This window comes from Pteropus alecto, unplaced genomic scaffold, assembly GCF_000325575.1.
Source record: "Pteropus alecto unplaced genomic scaffold, ASM32557v1 scaffold71, whole genome shotgun sequence".
Taxonomy (NCBI): Eukaryota; Metazoa; Chordata; class Mammalia; order Chiroptera; family Pteropodidae; genus Pteropus; species Pteropus alecto.
In genome coordinates this window covers 8,938,743-8,953,466 of record NW_006433024.1, presented here as the reverse complement: position 1 = coordinate 8,953,466, position 14,724 = coordinate 8,938,743, and the positions used below count along the sequence as shown (strand labels likewise).

The 14,724-nt window shown below is 32.2% G+C and overlaps 2 protein-coding genes across 6 annotated transcripts in view; one reads left to right on the top strand and one right to left on the bottom strand.

The window, feature by feature from the left end:
- ELP4 (elongator acetyltransferase complex subunit 4) overlaps positions 1-13,004 on the bottom strand; it is a 196,702-nt gene extending 183,698 nt beyond the window's left edge. For both annotated transcript variants that reach the window (XM_015586315.2, XM_025044148.1), the window contains exons 1-2: positions 12,735-13,004; positions 5,707-5,742 (exon numbers count right to left, since the gene is read on the bottom strand). In XM_015586315.2, coding sequence (XP_015441801.1) covers positions 5,707-5,742; positions 12,735-12,963 — 265 coding nt within the window. In that variant the 5' untranslated portion in view covers positions 12,964-13,004. The remainder of the gene's footprint in view (positions 1-5,706; positions 5,743-12,734) is intronic.
- Positions 13,005-13,018: 14 nt separating this feature from the next.
- The window catches only part of IMMP1L (inner mitochondrial membrane peptidase subunit 1), a 59,940-nt gene continuing 58,234 nt past the window's right edge, over positions 13,019-14,724 (top strand). For 2 of the 4 annotated variants that reach the window (XM_006907999.3, XM_006907998.3), the window contains exon 1: positions 13,019-13,150. The gene's annotated coding sequence lies outside the window, so the exon portion shown is untranslated. Of the gene's footprint in view, positions 13,269-14,724 lie in introns of all 4 variants that reach the window. The other 2 variants (XM_015586411.2, XM_015586410.2) reach the window with 2 other exon arrangements.

The following is a 14,724-nucleotide window of genomic DNA, read 5'->3' as shown; positions in this document are numbered from 1 at the left end:
ATGGCATTTCATATCAGAAGTGTAAGCATAGCTAGCTAAACAATTATATACATAATGAAATGCAGAAATAGAAGAGTTAGGTAGTATTGTTATGCCATCAAACTACAGTAGTAAATTTATGATTAAAGTTTTAAAAGTGTAGTAACTAATATCATCTCACGTTTAGATTAGGACAATAAGTATTTCTATCACTTCAAATGTTTACTTTATTCCTACAGTATATCCTTCATAATGCCTTCATGCTCAAAATATTTCAGAACTACCTATTTCATAGCACTATAAGTTGTTTTCAGCCAGGCTTTCAAATAGCTAATTCATTCATGCATTCATTTATTCCTTGTGCCCCTACATGATTCTCATGATTACAAAGCTTACAGTCTACTAAAAAAGATAGGTGAGCAGGTATTTTCCATACAGTATAATGAGAGCCACAATAAGGTAAATAAAGAATACTACAGAAGTACACAGAAAGGATACTAAGTGGGGATGAGGGGAAGAAAAGAAACAGTTAAGAAAGACTTTCTGGAAGACATGTCTAAGGGGAGATCTAAGGGATAATTAAGAATTAGGAAAAGAGGGAATAAAAGAAGCAGCAAGAAAGAACTTAAACAAAGGCCTGGAGAGAGGTAAGAGATTGGTACTTTGATGGAATTAAAAGCTTAGGGTGATAAACACAAAGCTTAAGGAAGGAGGTGAGGGGATGAGGAGAGGTAAGGCTAAAGTGAATGAGCAGTGGCAGATCATTAAAGGCCTTAGAGACCAAGTTAAGGAGCTTGGAACTTATGTTAAGATCAATAGAGACCACAGAGAGTTTTAAGCAAGGATATGTCATGGTCAGATTTTCATATCAGAAAGTTCATTCTGGCTACAGTAAAAAAATGGAATGAAGCAAGGGAACATTGGGGACAACTTAAGCCTTGTCCATACCTTACATCTGCATAAACATCTGCACATTATATATATGCTGTTCACAGTTATTTCATGTGCAATCGCCATCCAGTTTAAGTTCATAAAGGGTAAAAACCAAGATTTATACTAATTGTTAAACACATTATAGGTGCTTAAATGGCTCAAACAAAAGGTTGGTGATTTTACTAGAGAACTGTCCTGATATCAGTTTGTCCTACTTCAGTCTTTGAACAAGTTATTCCACTATAAAATAAACTAAGAATATAAAAATATAATAATACAAAAGAATTAGTAAGCTTTTTCTTAAAGACTTAGAAAGTAAATATTTCAGGCTTGTAAATCATATAGTCTCTGTTGAAACTATTTAACTCTGTCCTTACAGCACAAAAGCAAGCACAGACAATGTGTAAATCAATAAGCATGGTTGTATTCCAATAAAGCTTTATTTGTAGATAGGTTGCCATCTAGCAGGCTGCAGTTTGCCAACTTGTGCTAAATAAGAAAAAAGCTCAGAATTTATTATATGATGTAGAAGAAAAACCTAGCTCAGCAAATTCAAAAAGGTTGAAGACAAGTGACAAGCAAATATTATCATATCTGGTGAGAGATATCTTGAGAGTGCTTAGTTTTTGCTATTGTATGAAATAACAAAATAAAATTATGAAAGTTGTGGCAGATTTTAAGGTGACCCTATGATTCCTATTTCCTGGTATTCATGCCTTTGCATAATTTCCTCTCCTTGAGTATGGGTGGAATCTGTGTGTCTGGCTTTTCACTGGAAGAATATGGCAGAAGTGACGGGATGTCATTTCCATTACATAAGATTGTAACATCTGTCTTACTGGTTTTGAAGAAATAAGATGCCATGTTGAGCTGCCCTATGCAGAGGCAGCCTCTGGGTGACATCCGGCAAATAACTGAATGCTGCCAACAAACAAGTGAGCTTGGAAGCGGATCTTTCAATGGCCAAGCTGTCAGGTGAGAACTCAGCTCTGGCTGACATCTGACTGTCACCTTGTAGAGCACCCAGCTTAGCTGAGTCTGGACTCTTGACCCACAGAAACTGTGAGATAATAAATGTGTGTTGTTTATAAGCTGCCAAGTTTGTGGTAATATTGTTATACAACAATAAATAAATATAAAAATAAATATAAAAATACACTCATAACTAGTTAATAAATATAAAAATACACTAGTAAATAAATATAAAAATACACTCATAACTAGTTCTAATTAGTTGTCTAATCACATGTCATTTACTTGCTACTTCTATTACTAAAATTATATAGAGAGATTAACTTAAAAATAAAACATTCATAAATGTCATATAACTTGTGTTTTAATTACTGACAATTTCTACTAAATCTTTTTGATGCTCAGTATCTCCACAAACAGATCGAGCCTTTATTTAAAAAGAAGCTGTATAAACACTAAATATTTATGTCCTCCCTTTACTTTTGATACTTTCGAGTGTTTCAAATTTACTCATGTACTAGACCTACAGAAAACAATTTAAATATAAAATATCTCGAAGACTATTTTAGTACTAAGGAATAAAACATGTTTTAAGAAGTCTCTTCACAGAGCAATTGAGATCTTGCTCCCCAGTGTATTTTGTCAGTTTAGCTCAAATAGAGTAAAAAAAAAAAAGTTTACCTTCAATTTTCTAGGTAAATGTAGGAGGTCCTTCTTCAATTTATTTCTCAGAAAATCACCTTTTATGTATTATATTAATTTATTTTGTTGTACTGAAAAGGTTTAAAATAGACCTACCTAAAGTTATCTCTAGTTTTCATAGCTACACTGTTACTGAAACTGTAAATACACTACTCTGCAAGCCCAAATTCACATGCATGTACACACTTATACATACGCAGAATTGTCTTGGTAAATGTGTAATGTACTTCAAGAAAAAAGTGGTTAAGAAGTTGATAATCTATAGTGAAAGTTATTAAGGCAAATCATCTGCATGCTTTAATTTTCTCTTCTGAAACAAACAAAAAATCTTTGAGTGATAAGCAATATAGTAATGCCCTAGGCTCCTAACCACTAATATTAAATCTTCATATTTATTTTGTATTTAGAACTATTCATTTATTTCTTAAGGCAGATTTTATCTATTGTACAGATCATAACAAAGATAACACTCCTGTTAACCTAATCTTTCCAAGAACTTAAAAATGCTTGCAAAGTTTGCTTTAAGGTTTTCTAATAAAAACAAGGTAATAAATGAAAAAACTAAATTTACTTGTTATACATATTGTTAAAAATCTTATACACTTGGAAGAAGATGACAGTAGGGCATAAATAATAGAAGATTCAAAATAAGTTTTATGGAAAGAATATAAAGGCAAGACCTTTGCTTTATAATTTTTATTCTTTTATTTGATCACAAATTTAACAAATAGTTATTGTTTTATACATAGTATAATATTTTGTATTATACTTAGCATATTTTGGTGAATTGACATTTCATCAAAAATAGTTTTTAAAAATACCTGTTACTGTGTTTTAGTTATTCTTGAATTTTTCTTCATTATTCGTGCAAATCTCCTTGGTTAGATCAGCAAGTTCATTAGGTATGTGCTTTATTTCCATTTAACTGCAGACAAAGTCACTAAGCTTTCAGCCTCTACATAACAAGGACTCCTTTCCTCCAGCTTTCAGTAACATGGACCTCATTTCCTTTTGCCCTCATTGGCAGTGTCTTCAAAGTACAAATTTCCACCAAAAATTTGTTCATGGCAATTTATCCTTTCTCTCATATGCTCTTCCAAATCCTTCTATCCTTTGCCCAAAGCCACGCCCATACTTTTAGGTATTTTGTATGGAAGCATTCACATCCAAGATACCAAAATCTGTTATAAATAACATTGTCAATATTTGCAGAAGATGATTGCTTAGAAAGTTCAAGTGACTCTAAACTATTCAAAATTTGCTGGCAAAACTCAATATACGAAACTCAATGGCAGTTCCTTGTACTAACAACCAATGATAAACTATAACAAAATAAACACATCTATTATGCTATAAACTTATTATATTGTAATTATTTGCTTTACATATGTCTCTTCAAAAGATGCAAAATTCCTTAAGGGAAGAGAGTTATTTTATTTATATTTGTAACCCCAATGTCTAGCAAATGCCTGAGTTTACAATGAACATTTGTTGAATGAAGTATCAATCATCATTGGATTCTTAGTATCATTCACAGATACTTCCTATGGAGAAAATAATTAAAATCAGCTGCATATGTTTTAAAGCATTATAATAATTCTCCAAATTTTTGGTCATCAAAAAAAAAAAATCCAGGTTCAAATGATGAAATGCCGTTCTTTAAGTTTTACCTGTTTGGACTGGTAAAGATTAAAATGTTTGGTAATATACAGTGTTGTCAAGGGTGAGGGAACTGTTGATTGAAGTATAAAGTGGCATGATCTTTTTGGAGAGCAATCTAATAATATCTCACACAATTTAACATGCCTCAGTCAAGCAAGTCTATATCTACAATTTTTTTCTACAGATATTTACATATGTATCCAATGTTTATGTACAAGATTTTCACAATAGCATTGTTAGCAATAGAAAAATGGAGTTAACCTAAAATTATTAGAAAATGATTTAGATATATTATGCATACCCATATAATGAAATCCTATGTAGTATTTAAGAAGAATGAGGTATTTTTTTCTACATATCCTTTTGTATTTTGTGTATTTATTTATATAAAAACTGCATTTTCCCCATAACATCCTTTGATCATTTTTTATTTACTAAAAGATAAATTTTAAAAAACGTAACAGATATCGCCATTTCTGCAAATTTAGTATAGGTCATTCTAAATTTGTAATATTGTATTCATTCAGTTCAGAGTACAGCTGAAGAGACAATGCCAGACCAGATGTGATGAGAGAAAAACCAGGGTGAAAACCATGATATATAAAAACCACTTTAAGAAACTATGTCTATTTAGTTTGGAAAATATTTGAGGTGATAAGATAGTTATTTTCAAATATTTTAAGTGTGTCATGTGAAAGATTATGTATGTTAATTTTGTATTATATCAGAGGACAAACTAAGAACAAAAAATCAGTTATAGGTAGATGGATTAAACATTAATAAAAGGAACTTTCCAATAAATCATAACATTTTCAACGACAAAGCATTGCTTTGTAAAGTCTTGAGTCCCTTAAACTAGATAACCGGTACTCAAAGGGTATTTGATATCTGTCAAAGATTATGGAAAAGTGATTTGTGGCTAGATGGGAGCTTTGATTATGTACCTGCCAGGTTTACTTCAATTTCAAGATTCTCTGATTTAAAACTAAAAAATAAGGGAAACAGGGGTATGAATGTATATTTGAATAAGAACCATTGTACCTTTAAAGATGAACAAAAATATAATTTATCAGTTTGTTACTTTTCTTTCAATAAGCATGATAAAAATCTGTGATATATATATGTAATACTTATTAGTACATCGACTTCTCTAATTACTGTAATAATCCCACTCTAAATGCAAGATTCTCAAAAAAAAAACAATTGGCATTAATTTCAGTCTTTTTTTTTTAATGGAGCACAATGCCCTGCGAACATTTTTAAATTATAAGAGCCACATTATCATATATACTTGCCTACTTTATTTCAAGTTTGGATTTAAGTTAGAATTTAAGGCAATTCCTCTCTAATTGACCTTAACTCCTGCAGAGAGTTAAATACTTAATTTCTGAATAGGAAAACCTATAAAATCATTATGCACAACAGATCAGGAAGAGGAAGTATGTACGATGCACTAACCGATTAGAAGAACGGTTCCAACGGCCAATCCTCCACCTGGAAATAAAACAAAAACCAAAAAGAAAATTAATCTACATTTTCACATTATCTTTAGCATAAAAGTTAGGCTTTAGCAAGGACAGGTACTTCAATAATTTTAAAATTACTGTTGAAAACAACATTTTAGTTACCTTTGCAATACTTTGCTTAAGGTGCTATTATGAAATAATTATATATTATATGTAATTATACACTACACATTACAATTACTTTCATAATATACTGTACTATCCTTCTTTCTCTTGTGGTAGGACCATGCAGCAGTTAACATAACTGTGGTTAAGCATTCCAATAATGCTATATTTAGCATGTTAACAAATTAACTCAATAGCCAAGACCTAAATGTGCACAGTAACTACTACAGAAATACAACGAAGAAAGGGTATTAAAATAGAAATTTCACTTTACTATTATCCTCAAATTTAATAAGCCTTAGAGGAAAAAAAATATGATAATAAAAACTGATTCTTGTTCATTATGAATAATATATATATAATGTCCAATATGCTCTAAATATATTTTTGTCAATTCAAACAAAAAAGTCACAAGCACAAAATACATTTTCAGTATTACTAAAAATGTTCTTTTAAATATCTGAATTAGGATATGATCATCAATGTATAACTCAAGTAGAGATTTATTAAAAATCAAGTTTTAAGAAACTAGAACTGCATTAAAAAGTTGACATTCAACCACTGATATTTTGTTTGTAAAACATTTGTAAAATATTACTCTTTATAATTAATATTACAAACACTAACGAGTACATTTAAAGAATAAAATGTACTTAAAGTATGATTTTAAATAAACTATTCAAAATTGTTGGACAATTGAAGACAATGTAACTGAATGTTTTAACTGTTTTGAGGGACATAAAATTGTGAAATAACCATTATAACACCAATAACAAACTTTCTCCCAAAAAAAGTTTGTAGTGGCAAACGTTATATAGAAAAAGTTAGTATGAAAATTTCCTTTGATAATTTTTTTTTGCATTGTAAGTAGCATAAATGTTATATTTCAAAGAATATGAAATTTGGTAACATACATGTCATACAGAGCACATCTGGCAACTTTATGACTATAAATAAAACATTTCCAAATTGTTAGAGGAGAAAACATACAAAAAAGCAGAAACCAGGGCATTGTTATATTTTTAAGTAGATTGTTATAGTATCAAATCTGTATTTTAATTTCATATTTAGATAATTTTCTTCATATTAGTATTTGGTTATATCAGACTACATAGGATAACTTCAATTGTTGTTCAGACTAAAAGATTAGCATAAACTGAACTGTATATGGTAATGGCCATAAGAGATTGGAGCAAAAAAGTTTTCTTTGGGACAAGATTAGGTTAAATGTTTAATAGTTTATGCTACATATAGACCCCCGCTAACTTTTTAATTCATTTTGAACATTTAAAATCACACTTTTCAACTCTTACTTTCCCTTACATTAAAAAATAAACATTTACCTATTTAATCTCCATTTCGTGAATATAAGATGAAATATAAGAACATAACAGACATTGCAGTGTCAGTCTTAAGCAGGTACTGTAAAAAGGTAGTTGCCTTTCTTCCTTAACCTATTTTTTATAGGAAGGATTTAGATTTATCTAAATTGTCCTGGGTCCACATTCATGTCTTCTTAAATTAGGAATTTATGTAAAGCCTCTCTACAAAAGAATAGAGAATTAAATATATTTTGTGAATGTTATTCACAGGGGGATGATGAGAACAGGTCAAAGAATAGTTTTTCCAATTAAACGAAGTGATACCTAGGCCACTTACCTAGAACCCTCATCATTCTGGCAATTATTTTCTAATTAGCACAAATCACTGAAATTATATTGTTGTTTTATAAAAGGTGATCACCTAACTGTAAATTAGACTGCCCAGAAGGTAATTTTTTATAATAATATAATCACTTGCTCTCGATAATTCAGAAACTACTACTCATTTTCAAAATCTCATGTACACTAAAATTCTAATGTTTGGAAAAGTTCACTACTGAAAACATTATAAAATGGGGGACATTTTAATCACTTATCAGCCAAATTAATATCCCATCAGGAATTCTTTTACAAAAATGCAATTTTTTTTCTAATGGGCTCTATTAGTAAATTCACTAGACTCAGATTAGAATTTGCCCTAGTAATGGTTGATTATGGGAATAAGATGAATCCGCCTTATTAACTATTTTTAAATCAAGCTTTAATTCTATGTATATGAGGTAAAATGATTTGACACACAGATACACACACACATAGAGCAGCACATTTCTTGTAGTCTTCCAAATTTGACTTCAGTGTGACACGACTGTACACCATTTCCCCAAAATATCTCCATATAAGGTATTTTGATATACCTCACATGATATACTGAGATTCTAGCTATATTTTAAACTAGAGTAAGTTAGAATAAGTTTGTAGCTATGTCTCCAGCGAAAATTTAAAAGCTTAACCAATCATGACAGGATATCTTAATATATTCAACAAAGCTAGCTTTTAATATTATCTTTAAAATCAATAACCCATTAATTTTATCTAATTTCAAAAGCAACACAGATTTCACACTTACAGTTCCCAATTAAAATATAAATCTTTTCCTAAAAGCCTACTAAAATGTTTGACAGGTAAGTAATGACATAAGCAATGATATTTTTCTATAATACATACAGTGGAGTAAAATGGTCTTGTTTACTGCCTCCTCTAGCCTTTAATCATATCGTACAGAAATCAACACTTTCTATGTCACTAAGTAAATGAACATTTGGTTTTACTTTTTAAGAATTATATTTATTTCCACCTTACTAAAATAACAGGTGGAACATTTTATCAACATGTAAGATTACATGAGTTTGAAAGCTTGAGGATACTTTGCAAGTTTGATATTTTAAAGTATTAATTTCATTGAGATTTTACATTTTGTCTTAAAATTAGAAAAAATCTAATACTTTAAAAATCTTTATGAGAAAATGTAAGATCTTGTGATTAAGTGACAGTATCTTTCTATTTTATGATTTTTAAAATAAGGGAAAAGGTTTTTTAAAATTTGTGGGAATAGAAAATGACATCAATATTCTTTCAAAGAGAAAATTCAGTCCTAACATACTTCCTAAAACAAATCTCTAATGAAACTATAAATTTGGGGTATATAAGCTCAAATTAATATATTAGAATATAAAGACCCAGAGTGATGACTTATTTTACAACAAGTGCACTTCTTTTTTCAAAATTAGAAAATAAAAGGGAAAAGAAATAAAAGCCAGGAAAGATAACAGTGATTCATACTAGTCCTTTCCGGTGCTTTCTATAAAGAAATAGTTTTGCTAAAATTATAGAAAGGCATTTTAGGGAAAACATAATGTAAAAAACAAGTTCATATACTTTCTTTGGTTCATAGCAATATCCTTAACTACTTTGTCACACCTCAAATTAAATTGCAGTTATTTCATTAATAAATCTTTTTCTTCCCTCTCTAGGAGAATGAAACATTCTAACAACTCTTGATTATCACAATTATTGACTAGGCAAATATGGGAATCAAAACAGAAACAGCTATGAACATGACTAACATTCAATTAGCCTGTATGATGCCTTTCAAACATACTTTGCATCTATGCTTAAAATTACAATAATGTCACAGTGAGAATAGTGTAGATTAAATCACATGTAATAATTTTACATAGCAGTACAAAGAAATAAGCTACTTTTCCTTAAATGTATACCTGTTAGTTGCTAAAATATTATAACCAGGATTATTTTATAGTCCAAACTCAATGTACATCACCCCACACTCTAGGTTAAGATACAGTGGAACAAAAAAAAATTAGTCCACCAGTATGTATGTTTTGATATCAGTGTTGAAAAAGGTAGCTACCATTCAGCTTCTTCGAAATACTTTTCCTGGACTATTATTTACCCCAAGTCCGTACTTTCCATTCATTTGACTATCAAAATTTAATAAGTTCTGAACAGCAAAGAGGTTAAGTCAGTCAAGCCTGAAGTCACCCTTTAAGTATCTTTTTGAAGGATGAGGTTGGGGGATAATTCCCCCAGATTAGACAAAATGGTCCTAAAATGGACTGTACATTATATCTTAGGAAAAAAGAAATTCTGTTAGAATCTTTTACTCACTATAATCTCTTTGAAAATTCCTGGAAGAAGAAAAATGGAATATTTACATATAGTGTCATCAAATAACAACAAATTTCCTGGAAGGTAAGAACCTGGATTAGGAAATCTTGGAACTTGAAAAATTTAAATGTAGCCAATTTGGGAAATATGTATTAATATCTAATAATAAAATTGTCAAGATAGACATTTAATATGATAGATCATATTGAAAAGATGTAAATATAGGGAATTCTCAAATTTATAAAAACATTTTTCTTTTGGAGTAAGCAATGGAAATATTTACATATTATTAAATGACTAAAATTCAATTAGCCTGTATGATGCCTTTCAAACATACTTTGCATCTATGCTTAAAATTACAATAATGTCACAGTAGCAGTAATAAAATATCACTGCATTGCATGGCAGTAACAATACAGTACTTATTGTCACACTGTAACCACAGGATATATTTAGGCAACAATCACAATATCACAGTATAGTTTCATCATTCTGATAGAAGATCCTACTAGCATTACCTTTTGTCACAATATGGTTATTATTGGGCTTGTCACACACTGAGTCAAATAACATTTTAGAGTAACAACATCATCCGAATTGCTTATACCTAAGTGTATACACATTAGCAGTCAAATTTTCATTTTCAAATAATGTTTTAATGAAAAACATATAAAACGAAATTGCTTCAAAGGGCCATACAAAATAGAACATCAATATACAAATATGCCATTAAGAAGTTAACAACTAAAATACTTCTGCACATATGTATTATTTCAACTGTAGCAACTCCTTTTACAACTTCAACCTTTGTGCACTTTGAGAATTAACTATATACATGTAAAATATATTTAAAATATCCAAAAACTAATATTTCAATCATCTTAATGAAGTCTAATCTTTAGCATATGCTTGTTACAGCCAAATACTAGAGTATTCCCAAGAAAATCTGAAAAATGTTGAAATTACAGTTTAAGTTTGTATCATTGTAGAAACACATGGGGAAGTTGCTTTGAGTTGCCTTTTTAATGAGTGCTTCAAGAGATTATAGTTAAATCATTAGGATCAGGTTCAATAAATGGTTAAAAGAGTTCTCAAAAATTTGAAACAGCTGTAGGATATGCAGAGCACTAAATTTAGAGCCTAAAGATCAGCCCAGACTGTCACTGATTTTATGACTCTATTCATGTCACTTAATCTGAGTCTGTTTTTAGTGCTAAAACACATAATTCCGTCCTACATGTTGCATAAACTCTTGTGCAGGTTTTTTTTTTCCTACGCGTTATTTTTCTTTCAATCAAGAACTTACTACTATAAACTTGAAAAAATAAAATTAAATTAAAAAAATAATATGAAAGGACAAATAACGAAAGAACTTACTAAGAATCTAAGTGATGGGAACTGTGCTAGGCACATTTAATTATTCTAGTGAGGAACTGAAGGTATAACGTTAGAAATGTGACCTTTTTGTTCAGAGAGTTTCAGGATCAAGTGAATGACATTACATATTCTCACTGAATATACATATACACTAGAAACAGCTTCCAAATTTTAAGCTCAAATACAGGGTCACACCCAAGTAAGGCTTAAAAGGTAAAAAATGTTGAGATAAATATTTGCTAACTAGATATTCTGAATCATTTTTGTTTACAGTACTATGCAATTTAGGAAGGCAATAGAATTGAAACAAGTAAGTGAAAGTACTTAAATTTAAGTAGAAATAACCAGGATCCAGTTAAGGACATGAAATAACAGAAGCAAGAAATTATATTCTTTCTTATAGGTCGCTTGCCTTGTCACTTTCCTTTGCACTAAACCTTGCAGGAGGGTGGGGAGAGGGGAAGTACAGAGAGAAAATGTCCAGTGAAGCACAAGTACAAGCAATGGCATTTCTAATATTTTATGAAAGTATACAAAATTTAATTGAAACACATAACATTATTAAAGTTATTAAATATAAACAGACCATTTTTAATGAAACAGCATTCAGACAGTAATTAATTTATAATTTTTATTAACACAGCAGCTCTGTCTTACCAATCTAATCTGGTCAATCCCTTCAACATGTTATGAAAAAAGCATATTCTTTAGCAGGCTTCTCATGAAAAATTCTAGAGATTATATAGGAAAGCCTAAGAACTGCACTTTTCTCGTTAAAATATAAGTTAACTTTAAACGTACCGTCTGGAACGTAACTCTGGGAAGCAAAGTATGTAGAGAAAAATCTAAAAAAAAATCACATATACAAGCATTTAACGCAGAGACGTGTATGACTGTCACTCTCAACGACAGGCTTTAAGTACTTTGGATCCATGTAAGTCTTTAAAAATCATTCTTTTAAAGCCAATATGGTTTGTTTATAAAGATTCAGAACCGGGAGATAAGCAGCCTGGCGGTGAAAGACGGGAAGTTACTTTTTTCAGCATTTTCTAATGAAGCCCACCTCTCCCAATGACAAACTTTTGTAGGTTAGTCCAAACCATGACCTGCCTGAGGTGGAGGAAGGGTGTATTCAGAGACCAGGTGGGGATTCTAGCGATGAAGGCCAAACCATGTCCAAACATTAATTATTCCCCTTGACCAGAGTAAAAAGCACGTAGTAATCTAGAAAAAGGCTAGTGGGCAGGAACCAGAATAGAAAGTGGGAGCACTAAAACAGGTTTAGTTAACAGCATTTGGAAGTCTCCATGCAACACCTCCTCCCCTCCATCTTTTCTGACAGGGCTATCCACTCCACGTTCGAAGGTTACGGGGTCAGAAAGAGAGAGATGTGGGATCAGGGTAGCTCACCCAGTAAGTCCCCTCCCTAAGTTGTCCCTCTGCTGAGCCCAGATCTCAGTTCTCAACCGACCTAAGAGCTGGTCCAGGGCTGGGAGCCCGGTTGATACCAGCAGCTGTCCATTCCGCACTGACGGTCGTGTGCCCGCGATGGACACCAGTCGAGAGCCGCCGCTGTCAGTACTGCTCGCTCTAGGACTCCTCCTCTGGAAACTAGTGACATTGTTCTTGCTGGCTGCCGCCGCTATGGACCCAGTACTCCCGGTGCCGGTGCCAGTGCCGCTGGCCGCCGCTGCCGCCATCTTGGAGCTTCCCGCGTTGACCCAATAGGAACTCTGGGAACTCAATCAGTGGGCCTGTCAGAGCCAGCCCCAGACTCCCGCCTCCTTAGCCAATAGAACTCAGAGTTCCTCCCGAGTTAACCAATCGCAAGGCGTATTGCTGAAAGGTGCGCTCTACGTAAGGACAGCGGACTTCTGCGGGCCCCAGGTGAGTAAGGCTCGCCTGTGTTTTGTGTAAGAGTCTTCCTGGGTTTGGGGCTCGAGGTGGGTAATATCATTCAGTATTGCTCTCGTTTTGAGTGTCTTCACGTTGAGTTAAAGAAAAGGTCAGTGGAGCGATATATCAAGTAACTACCAGTAAGACTTTGCACCTTTCTCGGCTCATCTGTGAAGAGGATACATTCTCCTGCCCCTTTCTCCTCTGATTTCTGAGAATATTCGTTCCTCCTTCCCCATCAAATCATTTTTTGAATGGTTGTGTTATGTTTAAGGAATTGGAACTCTTACCTTAATGAGTTGCTTTCAGAGCATCTGGGCCCAGTTCGTCAGTGGCAGGTGGGTTGGAATTAGACCTTACAGTGAAAACTCTTGAGTTTCGAGACTGTTTGGTTTTCCTCCATCTCAAAGAGCAAATGACAAAATATACTTCTCTGACAAGTCTTCGTGAGAATCTTTCGTTAATTTTAATTAGTGCTTCTGTAAGTCTTGGAGCGCCTTTCCATAAGTGGTGTGAATGACAAGTGTTGCTCTGACAACCTTGTTCACACATTTAATTGTCGTTTGCTGTTAAGGCAGCTGCAAATAACAGAAAATACTTAAGGTTTCTTTCCCCAAAAAACCAATAGGAATTAGATGTGTATGTACTTTCTTTTTCTCGTGATTTGTGAACTCCGAATTGAGAAATTTCTTATTAGAATAGAAATTTTAGTGCGGCGAGTGGGGACAATGTAATTTAGAGCTATGTCTTTGGATTTAAAATTTTCTCAAAACTCAGTGGGTTAGGGGGAGTTGGTGATTTTTAAAGGCATTCATGATTGACAAATGTCTAAACTAAAAGAGACTTCCAAATCATGGCTGCCCTACAAAGTTATTATTGGTTTTGACAGCGATCTAGGATAGTTTAAAAATACATCCAAACCTCTTTGAAATTCTTGCCATTGAATTGTTTGAAATTTCAATGACCCGTTACAACTCTTTGGCTGATTCTATTTGAAAAATTGGAATTAGTATTGCTAAATAGTGACTGGAGTTTTTCATTTGGGGAGTTCTTTCGTTTTTAGGATATTTTTGCTTTTTAAAGAGAAACGAAAAAAAAACCCCCCACATTGCTATTGAACAGTTTATCAACTGGAAAGCTTAGTCAGAGTTTAGATACTTTAATTTTGAGTCTTTTGCCAGTATAAATCTGTAATCTCAATCATTCACTAAATAGTTGTTAAGTGCTTACTGTCTGCTTATACTTAACCTTGCCATTTTAGCCTATAGATGTAAAAATATCCTCATTTTTGGGGCGATCAGATTTAGCATATTAGAAAACAGAATAGCACTTGAACACAATGAACAATATGTGCTAATTTTGTCCTGTAGTAAATAAGTACTAAGATGAGCAAAAGAAAAAGTTACACAAAGCAGCCTAATATCAAGTAGAAACATCTTGGATGTGTTTGCTAATCTGAAAACCTTGAAATACTACAAATATTGAATTCGTATATGTTTCTTTACTTCATATTCCCTTGTTTCCTACTCTACTTACCCCTTTAGTTTCTAAAGGTGGCGTGATGT